The sequence below is a fragment of the Gobius niger genome (assembly GCF_951799975.1).
Source record: "Gobius niger genome assembly, chromosome: 3".
Lineage (NCBI taxonomy): Eukaryota > Metazoa > Chordata > Actinopteri > Gobiiformes > Gobiidae > Gobius > Gobius niger.
The window spans coordinates 16051727-16069972 of NC_136854.1; the positions used below are offsets into that span (position 1 = coordinate 16051727).

The 18246-nt window shown below is 42.0% G+C and overlaps 1 protein-coding gene across 1 annotated transcript in view; it reads right to left on the reverse strand.

Annotated features, from left to right (window-relative positions):
- tll1 (tolloid-like 1) overlaps positions 1 to 13985 on the reverse strand; it is a 33992-nt gene extending 20007 nt beyond the window's left edge. Inside the window, exons 1-5 of the mRNA XM_079554157.1 lie at positions 13503 to 13985; positions 4195 to 4317; positions 3072 to 3158; positions 1261 to 1437; positions 714 to 831 (exon numbers count right to left, since the gene is read on the reverse strand). Of these exons, the coding sequence (XP_079410283.1) occupies positions 714 to 831; positions 1261 to 1437; positions 3072 to 3158; positions 4195 to 4317; positions 13503 to 13677 (680 nt within the window). The 5' untranslated portion in view covers positions 13678 to 13985. The remainder of the gene's footprint in view (positions 1 to 713; positions 832 to 1260; positions 1438 to 3071; positions 3159 to 4194; positions 4318 to 13502) is intronic.
- Between the last annotated feature and the right edge of the window lie 4261 nt (positions 13986 to 18246).

The following is an 18246-nucleotide window of genomic DNA, read 5'->3' on the forward strand; positions in this document are numbered from 1 at the left end:
AAAAGCAGTACATCGAGAGGTGAGGAAAGCTTTTCCTGGTTACGTAGGACCTCAGAGGCGCACTTTGAAAGCTGTCATTGTGCTGTTAATAGCACTGAAGAAGATTGAAAGATTACTCAAAGATACGTGAGTGTGTTGAAACACAATTCCAGGTATGTTTTTGATGGGAGAACAACATTGTACTAACATTTAAAAAATCTATAAAAAGTCAATTTTGCAAAGTACTCGCCCTTTCAAATGTGCACAGTGAACTGAATCAAAACATTTTGTGAATTCACAATCACACAATTCATATCAATTAGATACATTTCTACTTCTAATACGCAAACTCATGAAACATCATAAACTGAGTCTTATCTTATTCCTTATTAAAACACCACAATGCCCAAACACAACAAGTGAAATTTGCTTTGCGTCTTCCAAGCAGCCTGCAGAGTCTGTGGCACCACTGTAAAAACACACTCTGACCCTGCCATAGCGGCCGTCCACAGAACAATGCCCCAGAGCTGCATGTGTTACAACGTAGCAACATACAAACACTCGGACAAAGCTGTGTGATTGGTGGGACGGGGAAACGGGGAAACAGGAGCAGGACAGGAAGGAAAGTGGAGCCATTGTTGAGTGAGCGTATCGTCTCTCACTGTGACAAGGTCACTACTGCTCTCTAGGCACACACAGAAAGACACACGCAGCACAGCATCAGCAGGACTCACCCGCACGGCCTGTAGGTGAACACGATGTAGCTCTCCTCGTCCGTCTTCTCAATGAACGTGACACACGTCTGCTTCTCCCAGTGACGCATGGCCTGCTTAAACATGGCCCTCTGACTCCCTGCACACATGTGATACAGCAGCTTTAGAAAGTTCTCATATAGTGTATGCTTTCTATTCATTATGTAGCAGTCCAACACTGAACTATGTTTGGTAATGCTTAAACGGTAAACTGCTTTTTGTTTTTCTGAAAAGCTCATCGTTCCAATCAACGTGACAGACGCTCACTCAGACACATGACCATACAGCGAAAGGAGAAGGAGGAAGGCCCAGCATTTAGCATCGGGATAGTCCAGACTGCACCCCCTCTCGCTCTCCTGGTGCTTCCCTCTTTGCCAGTTCTGAATGGACTAGGAGGTATTCAGATGCAGCTAAAGTCTGTAGTAAACAGGATTCCTATATAAGCCATATTGCAGATTTTCAGCATCAGACTTCCCTAGCTTAAAGATGCATGTTGCTCTCAAATAACTGCTGCGGTGGAGGTGCTCACCAGTGAAGTTTCCTCCGATGATGTAGGGGATGACTCCTCCAGGCCATATCCGCTCTGCTCTGGACGTGGCAGCTCGGGGGAAGCGGCTCTTCACAACACTGCCTGTCCTGAGACCTTTCACGCTGGAGCTCTTTGCGCTGGAGTCTCCTTTGGTCACGTTGTGTTTAAGTGGATAATCTGAGAAACAGCATTGAAAACTACATATAAACAACACGGTCAACTAAAGCTATTAGATAAGTGCTACATTGTAACTATTGAAGTGACTGGAGAAACATCCTCAACACTAAAACGACCCAGTGAAAGCTTACATAAGGTACATGTGTGCAGGGTTATTTAGGAACCATTTCATAAACATCACCTGTCTGTGTTTAAATCAAACATTGATATTAGGTGAGAAAGCTGCTTATGTTCATTTCCAAACCAAAAGTGTGGGGCTCATTCTGCTTTCTGATTGGATAATCTTCTTGAGAACCAAAACACTGTAAACATACTCTTACTACTGCAACTTTTACTTAAAACTGTGTATGTTTACGTCAAACATTTGAGGACACTGATGCTAGACACAGAAAATATGATTAGATAACATAATAGGGCTGTGCAATTAATCGAAATTTGATTACAATTTCGATTATTACACTAAACGATTACAAAATTAGCATAATCGAAAAAAATAATATATATATATATAGCTTTTTTGCTAAGCAGACTTGCATTATTTCATGGCGCTGGGATTATTTTCCCTTCACATTTCACGTGCCCTGGCTCATGCTTTTGCCTGACATAAAAACAAACAGCGCTGTGTGATGATGTCATCAGGCCGCGCTGCTCAGTTTACTTGCGCAGGTGTGAGGGCTGACCAGCAGGGGGCAGGTGTAACACAGAGACCTCTCCTTAATCGAGGCAAACTTGAAATCATTTGTACTTTTTTGACTGTTCAGAAAACAGAAAATATTCGGCATAGTTTTTTTTTGTATTAATAAATATATAATAATTGTTTTGTTTTGTTTTTAAAGGCAACAAATAATCGTTTGAATAATCGTGATTTCAATTATGACTAAAATAATCGTGATTCTTTTTTTTTTCAATAATCGAGCAGCCCTATAACATAACATTTAGTGTCACAGTGCTGCTAACCATAGAAATAAAAAGGAGGAGCAGCGTTTAATCCTAACGTATGCAGACAGCTAGCAAGCCAGCTAGCCCGGCGGTCATTAGCGTGCTCAATACGTTTTTCGTATAGCCGTTAGCCTTTAGCCAACAAACATCCCAAATTCTGAACAGAAGTGGCAAATTCATAATGAACGTACAGATCTTTTGAAGTTTTATGCTAGATAAGAATATGCGTATAAAAGTGGCCTCTGAGCTAAATGCTAAATCATATTCCGTGGGGTCGGATACACATCCATCTTAAAATATGTTAGCGACAGAGAAAGCAAAGAAATGATATGTTTGCCATGAAACAGACATGTCATACATTGGGACTGGCTTTCCCCGTTCATTCGTATGGTGACCGAACGCTCAATTCAAACAGGTCCGGGAAGATGCTAACAATAGCTAATGACATTGATGTGATTTCTATGTTGCTAACAAGTAGCAATAAAAGTGCTTGAGCTTGTCAGTAAATGTAAACCCACCAATTTATGTCCATAATGTCAACAGTCAAACAACTCAGCAGTGCCTTACATAAATATATTATAATTAATATTATTTCCTAAATGAGGACAAGTCATTATGGAAGAACTAAATTAAATGTTCAGTCAAACAAAAACGTCACGTCAATGGCCCGGCATCATGTAAACAGCTGTTCTTACCAAAGCCGAGTTTCCTGATTTTTTCCAGCAGTTGATATAACGCTCCTCTCTTCTTGGAGATTTCATGTTCCTGTTCCCCCAGGCCACCTGACAGACACGAGAGCCAAGAGTCAGAACCAAAACAAAGCACAATAAATGTCCATATCCTCAGATGGCTGTACTCGGAGCTTCCTTTGAAACAATGCTGCAGTTCCTTATGGGTGATTAGTGTGTGAGGGGGGGATTCTGAAGTGAAAGTGCGAGGCTCTTGACCTGAGGTGGGTAGAGTGAAAATACTGTATTTACTCAAGTAGGAGTACTGTTGCTTTTAAAATAATTTACTCAAGCAGAAGTAAAGAGTAGTAACTTTAAGCCACATTATTACAGGACTGTACTGAGTAACTATAGCTGACTGTTTCAGTGTTGATTTGCTCCAATAATGATAAAAATAATAATAACTATTAAATTCAAATATTTCCACAGGATAGACCGTAAGAATTGGATGAAGGAAATAGTGGATCAAATTAAGCCCATTTTTGGCCAAATTGTTCACTTTGTGATACAAGCGTCAAGTTTGGCGCTAATGAAAAGCCCATTAGCTGCCCAAATAATCAAAATGGCCGCCATTTTACAAGATGTAAAGGCCATACATAACATAGGTCAGGTGTCAGACCACTGATAGTTATATAGTAGGCCATAATTAGGTGCCAAAGTGCCGTACACAAATCTTTACAGTAACAGTATAAGAAACAAGTTCGACTGGGTCTGGTATTTATGCCCTTTGAGAAAAATGTGAGTGGATCTTTTTAAATCCTTTCATGATAATGGCCTTTTAACCATTTATAAGCAAAAAAGGAAATGCATTGACACATTTTATAGAACCCAAAGAGCATCACTTCTCAATCTGGTGTTGTGTTACAAAGTGAATTTTGGTTGGTCAGATGCAATCAAAACAGTCTTTAAAATCTTAGATATCATAGATATTTGTTAGTTTTCTTTTAGACTTGACTTTTTTTCAAATGGAAATACAAATACGGTGTCATAAAACTACTCTTGAAAGTACAATTTCTCCTAAAAGTTGAAGTCCATGTTCTTGAGTACACGTGAGCGTCTCCTACCTACCTGGTCGTGACTGCTCACTCACCGGTGCTGTGTCGCTCTGCAGAGTGTGTGTGTGAGTGTGTGCGCTGGCTCAGGTCTATCGTCCTGTCCACATGGAACATCCGCAGGTCCTCCTCATCCAGAGCGATGTCCCCCCAGAACACAGCTGCAAACACATCCGCAGATCAAATGTAAGAATGGGCAACATCACCTTATTTATCACTTTATCCCAGTATGAATGTTATCACAAGATACAGAGTGACTTCTTAAGACTTTACGTGAAATGTGATGAGTCCTGATAGTGATACTTCTCTCATAAAAACACAAACGTATCTTCGAGAAACGTAAAAAGGTCTTGTTAAAGTGTATCAGGAAAAAACAGGAATCTTTAGTGTCTTAATATTTCTTGACAGATGTTTATAATAAAAAACAAGGGATAAATTCATATATTGTCAGAAGAATCAAGTTTGTGCAAGCTCTCTGTCGTCCAGTAGACTGAGTGGTCCATATAGTCCTAATAGTCCATATCACTTTTGATATAATTGGTCACACCCACAATGTAGGGCGTACTTGAAAGTATAAACAAAAGGTCCAAGGGATACGTAAGACAAAATAGACTGGGAACCACTGATCAAAATCATCAACTGTACAGACATGTTGAATCATCATCATCATCCATGCAGTGAAATAGAAATCTTTACTTTGTCAGTTTTGCGTACTGTCAAGACAAAATCTTACCAGTATAATAAAGGTTTCAGGTGTAAAGCCCCTAGTGTGGGTGCTAACACTACGCACAAGCACCTGACAATACTCCATCTAAGCCGACCATCTAGCCGTCTTGCTATAATTGCAAGAGGTTCCGACAAAGAGATGGTGAAGGGATTCGGTACAGTAGCCACATTTCTTTCACATGTTTCAGGATTAAACCAGGATCTTGTCCTTTGTCTGGGACTTCACCCACTCGCCCATCGATGAATGTAGCGCGTCATTTATCTTGAGCTTGACAGATCGAGTGTCCAGAAACTCAATGCATTACAATTACACAACGGGGCTGTCACTGGGGAGGAAAAACGTCGCCGGGACATTATCATCCCATCTGTAACAGCAGGCGACGGCTTCATAAATAATCCAAATCATTGTGTTTCTGTGAGTGATGTGACTCCCCGTTCAGCCAAATTCATTTCCACTTTCCAACAATGGCGAAGATACCCATCACGCTCCCATTTACCGAGCGGAGTTCTTGCGCTCCACAGGGATTAAAGACACTAACACAGTAACAATGGCATGGGCGAAGCTTGTCATTGAGCTAATCAGAATGGCCACCAAAGGAAATAGGAGGTTTGTGGTGCCATTGTCTTCAAATCTCTGCTACTATTGTTTGGAATGTGGAGAAAACTACAATGACAGCACATGGTTTACAAATTATCCCGACTCGTTGTGGGGCTGTGACTGTTTCAGGCTTGTTAACGTAAATCTCAGTAATCTCGCAATCTACCGTGGCTTCGTTTGATGCGGATATCGCTTCACCTACTATCACGGTAATAACAATTTGGCGACATGATATGGAGCCCTAAAGTCAACCATCCATCACTGTGCTACAGCAAGTCTTCACTGACAGGGGCGAAAGATAAAATGAGGGAAAGTGGGGGGGGGCAGAGTGCAAAAGTTGTGCCCATCGATTGTTGAGGTCTTGCGAATCCATAGCGCCGTTTATACTCCAAAGCCAGCGTGTGAGGACAGCGAGAGAGGGAGTTGCAGCGGGGAAGCTATTGATCCCGAACCCCAGGGAGTCCCGGGAGAACTACATCATGCTGACCGGGGCCTTACTGTTCGCCCTTCAACGGGGCACTGCAGCAGGCACGTTCAAACACAGCCAGTGCACAAGAGTTCTGCACCAAAACCTGGAACACATCGGCCTTTCCGGATCCTCAGATTTACCTCTTTATCAGTAATTGTACATCTTGGATAACTTTTATAACTCTTCTTCAGCCCATGTGCCATGCCCACTACTGCTACTGCAGCTCAGAGCCTATGGAAATATAATCTCTATCAGCAGACAGCACTGCAGGATGCCCCCCCCTTCTTCACACGACCGCCTCTTAATCCGCTTGAATTGAGTTCATATGTGAATAAAGTTGGAGATGTTTGAATTCTGTGCTTAACGCTGAGGCAGGTTGCTGCGATGTGTCTGGTCAGCTGATTTCAAGACGATTTCGGCGCTGTCGTCCTAAACATGGGCCGGTATCCCAGGTGTGAGAAAGGGGTGAACTCGTCCCGGTTCACAGTCTGGGGGGCGCATTTCCGGATCTCGATAGCTTCTCAGATCCGATGGTGACACCAGAGAAGAGAGAAGTGATAGAGAACTGGTCAGAGCTCGCCCTGTCTCAATGTGGGCAGGTCAGGAAGACAAATTACTGGGAAAAGAGCATGTTTAAGGTGTATTTGACGCATTGGGCGCAAAACATCATCGCTCTGAATGCTAATGAATTCAGTTAACAGATCCACATAGCCTAAAACAAACAATTAGGTGAGTAAGATACTTGTGATACTGTGAAACAACTCCATTCTTATTACAACGTACGCACACACAAACTAAGCTCCGACAGTAAAAATGCACTGACATGATATTGTGACTGTGACTGTGACTGTACTATTAAAAAAGAGCTTATCTCGACCCTGTGGGGATTTATTTCACTCGACTGTAATCGGAATGATCCATTCTGACCCACCCTAGTAAAAACAACGGACGTCCCAATCCGATAGTCTTTTTGAAGTATTAAAATTTGATATTTCAGGTATAGTCTTACTTAGCCTATATATTATATTACATGTATAATATATTTTATATATTAGTCTATTACAGTACAGGACTTTCTTTTCTATTTTAAATTAGAAGGTAATATTTGGTATTACAAAGTCTAAAAGGGGCATTTTACATTAAAACAAAAACAGTTTTATAAACACTAGTAGGACCACATGGCTAATTATTATGCCATGTGGTCCTAATAATGACCACATGTGGTCTTGGCATAATAATGCCATGACCACTTGGCATTATTATGCACTTTTTGTCTCTTGCTGAGTGTACAAAACGTGTTGATACCTGGAAGTTTTTTTGCAATATATTATGGCTTTGAGTGATACGGATATTGCGTCACCTACTTTTTTTGGTTCGGCTTTTTTTATGATATATTGTGCAGCCCTTTGTGTAAAAAGACATTCGTAATGTGCAACGTTGTTTGTAAGTGAAATTGTACTTTTTCATAGTTATATTCATAGTGTGTTATAAATGCGCAAACTGCAGAGACTGTAATCCGTAAAGCCATAAGTTGCAGTTGCAGGATTTCGGATCATCGAAACAGGATTTTTCTGTAAATTGGAGATTGATTCAACAATTCAACAATTAAGAGGATCAGATATTAAATGGTAAAATAACAAGACCCCGTGATGACATTTTCTTTTGTAGACATTCTATGCATGCAAATTATTTTGTGATCCACTGTGCAAATAAAAAGTGCCATCTGGTCATTTTTATGTATGACAAAGTATGCTTTATCTGTACCATCGAAACATCAAGTGAAAGAGATCCCCTTGAAATGATGCATCATGCAACGTCACGTCAAAGCCACAGAGTTTTAGAGCTCACCCATTCAAAACACCGAATACAAGCAACTTTGCAATCCTGTCCACACACACTTAAGAAAACAGGTAAGACAAATGTGGTGTGAGGCACAATAGTATCTTATGATAGGCTTGTTGGATGACTACAAAAATCAAAGAAATAAATATGTAGAATATTACATTATCCCGCAGCAACATGCAAAGCTGATGTAAAGAAATCACTATTTGAGCTTGAATACAGCCCAGGGCATTTTTTTTCTGAAGCATTAACACAGGAAAACACAAGGAGTGAATGGATGTGGATATTGAATAATTGAGCAGAGTATGGCAGGTGGGCACCATGTCCGCAATGCTGACTCACGACTTCTCCGCTCCGGAATAAAGGACGCTCCAAAACAAACAGTCCACTCTGAGCAGTATGCTGAGGCGGGAATCCTATACAGAAGGCTTAGGAAGCTCTGTGGCCGCGGCACTCTGCTCGGGAAAATCCTGTTTAATATACAAATGGAACTGCTCATCCTACTATACAACTCATCTACGGTGTCTGACACTCGCGGACACACAGCGCTCTAGTTTCCTTCCGACCTGGGTCAACACTCAACTTCACTCAAGACACTCTGCATCAATCTGCCACAGTTTGGAGGAGTTAAACAATGGCTGCCAAAAGCCTTTACCAAAAGATCTCAAACCTGATAAGCTTAAATAAACTAGGAATCTTTAACATCTGTGTTCAGTTTGACAACTTGACAATATCACGATAAATCAAAGAGTAATCTGATCCCTGTGATAATTTTGCTGTTTTAGAGATTGTTATATCGTAATTCAACGCACTTTCTCCTACTGTTGGTCAGCCTTTTCATGCTCCGACAGAGTGACAGGGATTTTAAAAACTACAGAGAAGTGTGACTTTACAGAAGAAATATTGGAACATTTTTTAGTAGCTGAGTCTCTATATAGTGCAGCAGATAAAAAAAAAAAAACAAGCACAATTTGGCAAATAACTTCCTCAAAAGGCAATATTTGAAAACGACTGGGGTGTCCACTCAAAATATATATATTTTTTTCCAGTTTTATCATAATTTTTGTATGCCTCTGATCATTAGTTTTGCATTTGCTTTGGCTTTACAATAAAGGTAGAGTCAACAAGCAATGGTGAAAGGATTTGTGTTGTGCAATATTTCATACTATAAAGTCCAGTATGTCCAATATAAACCTTAAAAGGTTTGTGTCAGGATTCACTAGTGTGGAAATTGGGGACTTACTTTCATTTGTTTTACTCATGTTTTATTGGAACTATGCTAAAGAAAATGGCCATGCGTCATGAACTGATAGTGGGATTAAGATGACATAGATGTATTACGCTTTGTACCTTTCTTATATGATCAGAATATGTGCCAGACAGACTATCTCACCAGTGGCACCAAACATCAAGACATTGTGTATTGCATGTTCAGTGTACACGTGATATAGCATGTAAAAACGAAGAGGAGGACATGGGAGATGATGAATGTACATGACAATGCCTCGCTGACTGACTGCCTGTGATCTTCTGTTTGTTGCTGTTTGCCCATTAAATCTGGCTCTGGACCGATCCACTGCTGCCTCTCTGGGTTCTGATTTTCAACCTCGACAGTCGGCACAGTTTATTGAATGTAATTGTTTTTCTTGGAATTACATATACTTTTTTAAAGGGTGAATGTCACTGCACAACCAGGGCACACGGGTGACGTCACTGCTGTGTAACTCAGTGTCAGAGCTAGTTTTGCTTTACTAATGCTGTACCGAGCTTTCTGTAGAATGGTACTCGTTTAGTTTAGTGTCCCAAATGTTGAACCCATATCAATTAGTTGGTAGAAAATAGTTCTAAGATTAACGCAGTAAAATGCCTGAGTTGACGAGGTGTGCCGGCGTGGAAAAGCCGAGCCCTATGCTAGTCATCATTCACTCTTAGCTTTGTGTTGTCAATAGCCACAGCTGCCCTGGGGTAGACTGACAGAAGAGTATGTTCACAATTGTTATGAAAATTGTATTTCAGTGTCAAAAATGTAATTTAAAAAATAATTGTTTTCAGTGAAACTCATGGATGGTATTGTGTCTCAGGGCTCTATGAATCACAGACGCCTGGGATGATTAGTTTTCAGGTTAAGCCGAATTAAGGGAAAAACTACTGAAAAAGGACGTTCCACATTATTAAGCAGACCATGGTTTTCAAGCAATATGGGAAAGAAAAAGGATCTCTCTTCTGATGAAAAGCGTGAAATAGTTGAATGCCTTGCACTAGGTATGAAAACCTTTGATATTTCACAAAAGATTAAGCATAATCATCGTACTGATAAGAGATTTGTGGCTGATTCAGAGCACACTTGGGTTTGAGCAGATAAATAAACGATGAGGATGGTTTCTGCCAGACAAATACATCAGACTAAGAGAACAGCTGCTACAAAGCAGCAAAAATAAAAGGAGAGAAACTCATGATGTGGACCCCATCCTACCCTGGCCTCAACCCTATTGAGAACCTTTGGAGCCTCAAGCAAAACATCAATGAGGGTGGGAGGCAGTTCACATCCAAACGGCAGCTTTGGGAGGCTATTCTGACATCCTGCACAGAAATCCAAGCAGAAACTCTCCAAAAACTCACAAGTTTAATGGATGCAAGACTTTTGAAGCTGCTATCAAATAAGGGTCCTACGTTAAAATGTAACTTGACCTGTTCAGATGCTTTTGATTGAAATAGCTTTTGATTTCAGTAAATATGACCTAATACTGCAAATTCAACAAATGACCATCTTCACTTCTTTACAACCTATAAAATGTATTGAAACGCTGCTGTGCATAATAATCTGAAACAGTACCTTTTAAGTAAAAAAAACAAAATACTGTTATCACTGGGGTTTTTTTTTCAATAGAGTTAAAGACTTGAAAGTTGAAAGACTTGAGTTGACAATTTAGAAAATCAGAGAAAGATGTCATTTGCATAATAATTGTGAACATACTGTATATGCACAAATCCTACTTGCGACCGCTGCAAGATGAAGGGAGTGCGCCGTGATGTGGCGGCCGTCCCTTGGGACAGTCCTGAGGAGCGACCCAGAGCGCGGTGCGGACGCGGAGGTTTGTTTGGCTTTCTCTCTGTTGTGAGAGAGTTGATTTGAACAGTGATTTGGGAGGAAGCATGAATGACTCTTGAGTGAGTGTCGGAGAGAGTGTGCATGTAAGTGTGTGTGTGTGTGTGTGTCATCTCCAGCTGAGCAGCAGGATGCAGACAACCAGGAAGAGATAAGCGCTGGTGAATGGAGAGAGCTCTGCATGAGTGTGGACTCACTTTTTGTGGCTATGTAAGCGTGTGTGCGTCCGCGTAGGGAAATCATTTCACAAAAGCCTGGAAGTGTGCGTTCTCCTGTCTACCAGCGCGGGACTTCGGTGGGGGAGATAAGCAGACAGCCAAATATTCCCCTTATGTTTTCCCAGCAAAAACAGGAGGCGGAATACCAACCACTCAGAGCCGTGCCACCGGGTCAGGCCTGGAATGAGCCGCGCTTCCAAGACTTTTTTTCTTTCTTTTCTTTTCTGGCAAAATATTGCAGTACGTTATGCAAATTTTGTTTTCAAATCAAGATTCAATCCATAGGACACATTTTGAATACATATGCAAGCATTAACATTTGAGACAAGACTGAAAGTGAACCCCTAAGCTAATACAAGAGTGCATTTAAGAACACATTTTGTAGAGATCTAAACTACAGGATTTGCAGCTTTAATACTATATCGAGACTTCGCAAAATATATTACACTACAGCTGCAAAACTGCAATCTTTCATGATGCAATTCCGATTTGAGACATTTGCTGTGAAAACACAAGAACATCCAAAATGTGTCATCGTTTGCATAATTAATTAGCAAAGAAAATGCTACGCGCTAAATATTCGTTCTGCTCTCCAGAGACACCGGGGGCGTGTCAGTCACCAAACACTGCCATGAGGAGGCTCTCTGGATGGAGAATGAAACAGTCACAAACTTGAATGGCAGTTGTCTCGTTTTGACTTCACAATGTTATTTTCACGTTGGTCACTTAGTTTCCGAGATTGTTTTTAAGCATGAGAACACTACTGAATGTACCTTGTGGATCAATAAAGTTTGTCCAAGTTCTCCAGGTGTGTTTAGTATGGACAATAAAACCTGCAGTTTAGCATGTAGTCGTATTATGTCAAGAGGACTTTAAAGTTTGCATGGTGACCGATTACGGCACTTTGATTCATCACTAAGTAACTAATACATAACTACAGTATAGTTATTATTTTGTATACAGTATATGATCCTGTATTAATCCTGTATTAATTTGCAGGACACTCATATAAAACACTAGATTGTAGCTTTGGGTTTCATTTTCAATCTATCATCCTGCACACGGTATCACAGACACACTCGCATTCATCCTGGCCCTCTTGTACATGTTTTAGTGGGACGGGAAACCGGGGACAGGCCTGGGGACAGGTTTTTGGACGGGCGAGGGGAGAGGCGTGGGGAGAGCATGCAAGCTGAGCGAATGGAAGCTGGCACTTTCTCGCAGTGAGGCAGGAGCACTTATCTCAAACATCACTTTAATATGAAACATTTCTAAGCACTGAAAAACAAAATCCCGAGCTTGGCGTCTTGGTTTACGTACATTCCCTATACAAATCTTTTCAGCAAATAAAAACATTGGTTATTGAAGTGTACAAGCGTTGCTCAGTATCCATATGTTGACTGCATGTGTACGCCACGCTTCAAATAGACCAGCGGCTCATATAGGTCCCTGTGACAGGAGTGCAGTGTGCACACTTGGACCAGTGTCCCGGCTCTGCCAGGTTGGTGTATTTGGTATGTAAGGAATGTGTGTCCATCAGCTCAGCAAACGCTCCAGGTTTAAGGGTGCTCGACTTATCACTTAAATATATCATCAGATATGTCATAGATGCAACAATGCAATTGAAAATAGTCACAAGCACAGTGTGAGGAGGGTTCTTTTGTCAAGGCATGTTATTTATAACAAAACTCAACTTCCGTGATATCAATAATTAAATAACAAGTGGTATAATAAGACCACAGAACAAAGTCAGGGCATTTGTTTTTACAACTGCTTCTAATCTATGTAATCTATAAATTAAAGGTTAATTTAGTTCAGATCATTGATCATCATTTAAAGGTGTGAACTGTCTGGTCTACTGTGTGAGCCTTGTAGAATAATCATAGGCCTTCAGTGATGTGCTGTATGGACAGAACGAGAACATATCAAATTGACAGGGTGAGATGATTACTCCCTCACGTGTGCATGCGCATGTATTACTAAATAGGCTTAAGTTCTGATCTATCAGCCTCTTGTGAATATTCTGTGGGACAGCCTTGAATTAAAGCATGTTTTTGGTCGACTTGCATGCATGTCTTATGGGTTTTCAGCTGTTACACATGTTTTGTGTTTAGCATCTGGATGCATAAACACAGCTACTCAGATGAAGCACATTTTTATGCACCTATGTGCCATGCAGGCTTTGATTTGGCGGCAGTCACCACGGACTGCACGTGGCTTCTGTTGTAGGATTCTCACAAAACACAGACTATCGTCCTGCTGGAGCGGACCGGACATCTGGACCACTGCGCACTGTCCTTTCTCATTCACAGAGGCACGTGTCAACTCAGTTTTATTCACCTTAGAGTTTGGTCATATTCAAACAACTGAGTGTCAAGATAACTCACCCGCTTTGCATGGATCTTTGTAGTCAATCGCTTCAGTTTTATCCTCTTCATAATAATCATAGTCTGCTTCACTGTAGTCAAAACCATTAGAAATAGAGATTTTGCTCCAGAAAGTCAAACCGGCAAGTAGCGTAATCCAGCGCATCTTTGCCAGTGCCAGGGGCAAGCAGTCCATCTGAAGACCAAATGAAGAAAGGCTCCTGTTAGGAGGCGGTCACGCCAGTCTCCGGTGAAAGCATCAATGCCAGGTCATGAAGCTGGGCAGTCCGAGCTGTCATCCATGCTCCAGGTCACCACTTTGGTGTCTCTCCGACACTTCCAGAGTTTCAACACCGTGTCCGCTAACAAACTGCCTTCCGAGGACGCTTCCCAGGTGAGCCTGCCAAGAGACAAACGACTCAGTATCTTTGACAGCACAAGAGTATGTTTGCGCACCACTGCGCAAAGACGCACGGATAAGTTCAAGTACTGGGAAAATATCAACTATGGTCTCCCACAGCGCCTCTCTCTCTCTCTCTCTCTCTCTCTCTCTCTCTCTCTCTCTCTCTCTCTCTCTCTCTCTCCCTCTCTCTCTTCCTCTCTCTCCCTCTCTCTCTCTCTCTGGCGCGAGCACCGCCTACAAACACTGCCTCACTGCCCGCCACAACGTGCACTGTCCAAGTAAGTGCTGAACAGTCAAAACTTTTGGTCCCCGCGAGCGAGACTGCTGCTTTGAATGGCGATGCGGCCAGTCACCCAAAGCTTTTTGTCTCTTTTCTCGATTCTGTGTTGACAGAAAAGAGAATGATAGTGACATTTACATAACACTAGACGCCAGTCAAAGCTCTGCCCTGAAGCATCAGAGCCTCCTGTAAAAACCGGTAGCGGTAAAAGTAACACCGTGGTTCCAAACGCGCCGGCATTATGCGGCTACAGTATGCGCGGCCCTCAAAGCTCCAGCCTGAGGGAAAAGGATGTGTTTGGTAGGTGACAAGTCGACACAACTAGAAATGTCTCACCAGCTCTAAAACAATGTCCTCTCCAAAAAGATGCGTATTACACATTCTCATCTATCCAATTATAATTAGCTGATAGCCTAATGGAATATTACAGAAGAGGCCCGAGACAACATCAGATAGGTTACTTTGCCAGCAGGTCAATAAACAGATGAGCGTGAATTTAGTTCAATTTAGTTCAATGCTCCCAGCGTCTTAAACGGAGCAACAACGGTGTGCTTTGGTGTATTTGTTCATTTAATGCAAAATGAACAAATACACTGACAGAGTCTCTTGAATGCAAAGAAGCGCAGAGCACGCGTGATCTTCATAAGGTCTCCGAGAAAGACAAACAGTTAAATCCCGCTGAGCCTTTGGCTTACCTGCTGTGTTTACCTGCCTGGGGCGCGTCTCTGTGCTGGGGCGTCAGGCCCGTCATGCTTCAGGTGGAGGGACAGTCTAAAGAGTCATTGGGGGTCTTTGGTGCCAGTCAATTACAGATGTTCTGAGCGTGCCCGTCTCCCCTCCCCATTTCTTAGCGGGAGATTACGGGAGCGCGTTGTCTGCGGCTCAACTAATCCTTCCTTGGGGAGAGGTAGGCCTGGTGGCGCGCTGACGTCACTATCAATCCAGCCGCAAGCTGTCCACTGCATGGGCCGCCTCACGCGCTCAAATCCCTTCAAGACAACACACAGTAAACTTGTATGTCTCCTCTGCCCTTACATTAACATGAATCCCAAACTTGATATAGTTCAAAAGCTCTTGTGCATGTTTGTGTTTGGCTGTGTTCCTTTAAAGGCATTGCTAATGAACACTGAGAAAACCTGTAGGGCGTTCGTTCAGCCACTGTAACTGTGTATGTGGACGCCAGCCAGCCCATTCAGCAAAACGCCTGCTTTTTAAATAGGATTCCGCCATTGAGATTAATGCTGTGTGCAGGTATTCCTGTCCCTATTTTAAGCATGTATCGACCAGCTCCCTTTTGAAACTCTGAAAGTCCTCTGCAAGCATTCTGATCCTCCTGCCCTCGCCCCGCAGCCTCCGCAGACCCTGGTGGCGATTTGCACTTAGGTTATAAAACAAATCATTTCATCTTATTTCTGAAACACATGATATGACATCTCTGGTGCACCCTGGGAGCCATGCGTGTTATAAAAGTGTGGCCTAATTAAAGCCACATTGCGGAACATTCCGGATTGTTGCTATCCATTCACAAACACGCGTCGGACGGGTGTATAACTATGCTAGTGTAAATATCATGATAGGTAAAATGGAAAAAAGTGACCGCCGCACTTACTGTAATTCCTCTGGTGTAAATTCGGTGTACGGCTTAGCCCCCGAAATGCAGCGCTTTATCAAATATAAGGTATTTGGAAGATGTTTAACCCTCATGTTTGGCTTCCTGGAGTCAAAGTCATAGTAGCAACATCTCCATGGAGACGAGCTGGTGATGTCCCGCTCCCAGCAAAGTCAAGGGGAGGAGAGGCGAGCCCGCTTACAGAAAGACACATGTTTTGTCTTTTGAGTTTGAACACACAATTAAATGAATGCTTTTTGTTCTTTAATTTATTCAGTATATGAAATGTTACAAAGTGTAGCTTTGCTTTGAGCATAATTCTATCAACTCCTGATCAAACCATTCTATTTACCTGCTATTGTGCCTGGAAAGGGGATACGTGCAAAAGCATCTCCTCTCGCACAGGCTGAGATCCCATTTTTAAGGCATTCATAAAACCTGAAGTGCAGCTCTGTCTTATGTAAACAGAAGCGGCGGAGGAAGACGAGGTACAGGGAGGAAATCCTCTGTTTCAATGCCAAAGTGTGAATGCCATTTTCTTCCCTGCTCTTATTTCCTTCTTTCTGCGCTGGGCATGCTATCATCCGCCTTCTCTCCCTCTTTGGGTCCTGTGGTGGAGGAGCGCGATTACAACTAGATAAGAGATTTATGCTTCAAAATGAACATTTGGTTCTTAATGCACGAGTTAAAGAAGTTGAGAGCAGACTGGAACACCAACTAGAAGCTTATATAGGGACCCACAATTAAAATACACGTTAACATTCTATATACAGTGGGAAGAAAAAGTGAGTGCACCGTCTGGAATTTCTCACATTTCTGCCTAAATTGGTCGCTAAATGTGGTCTGATCTCCATCAGAATCATAAGAGTGAGTAAACAGTGTCTGCTTGAACTAATACCACCCAAACATTTGCATTTGATCATATTTGTATTGGCCATAACATGTAAACATTCACAGGACAGCGAGGAATAAGTAAGTACAGCGCCTGAATCTCACTGAACTGCAGTTTCATTGATGATAGCACGTTGTTCAGGCCCTGAGGCAACAAAGCCTCACACCATGATTCTCCTGCACCGGACTTCACAGTGAGGAGAGGGTTTTGATGTTGATGTGCTGCTCACTTTTCCTCTAGCCTGGAAGTCCCCATGCTGCTGTGTGCGCTCGAATCATTTCGAAAAGCACAGCAGCCTGGGGACCATGGCCGAAATGTTCGCATGGATTTGAGGACCAGAACGAGGAGGGATGGCAAAATAATGGCGCACTATTGGACATGCGGAAGCTGGTAGTTTGTTTACTGATAGAATAAAAAAAAGTTTAATTACGGATCCAACATGACAGCAACCGATGCGACTCCATCTTTCGATCAAGCTTTAGACCGTGCGCTAAATAGTTTAGCTTGAAAGTTTACAGCGGGCACGTCATATGTCATCGGACACAACTGATACGATTGGCTGTGGCTACGTGCAGACGCATGATAGACATTCATAGAGCTCAATAAACGGCTCTGGATGATCGTAAACCACACCTCTCTTACGAAAAAAATGAATTGGTGGTCCCCACAATAAAAATAACTTGTGATATTTAGTGTGGGGATAGCCAGGCACTCGGATGCTCCTCAGCACTATTGGAAAAATATACTGTGGACTGATTAACCCAAAAAATGGAAAAATGGAACAGCACATCAATGTCAAAGCCCTATCCCCACAGTGAAGTCCGGTGCAGGAGAATCATGGTGTGGGGCTGTTTTGTTGCCTCAGGGCCTGAACAATGTGCTATCATCAATGAAACTGCAGTTCAGTGAGATTCAGGGGGGTGTACTTACTTATTCCACATTCTCCTGTGAATGTTTACATGTTATGGCCAATAAAAATATGATCAAATGTAAATGTTCGGCTGGCATTAGTTCAAGCAGTTTCAAGCTCTCATTCCTGTGATTTTGATAAAGATCATACCACATTATATGACTAATTTAGGTGTACTTACTTTTTCTTCCTGCTGTACAAAAAAAATATGGAATTCAACATTTCCCCACCTCATGCCCATGTACATTCAATTGCCAATATCACTACAGTCTATTTACAGCTATTTTTTGTTTAGGGCTTATAAATTGACCTGTTCAGTACTCTATATATAGTACTCATATCGTATCATTCGTATCATTCATATCAGGTTTGCAAAATGTGACCAATGTGAAAGTGAATCATCAGCCGTATGGGGTTGTATTAAGTATAACGTAACAAAAAGGTTTGCGTAATATGCTTTGTAAAATATGTTTAGAGGAGTGATTCTAATCTCACCACAGATCTCCACTAAAGCTGGCGCACTGCAGCTCATATGCTTTTTCCCTCTTGATAATGGTTTCCTTCTCGTGTTATGTTCATGAGAAGGAGAGGCCACTGGAATGAGATGACAGGGTCTGGAATTTAATTGATGTACCGTGTTATACATAAGCATTGTGCACTCGGTGAGCTTC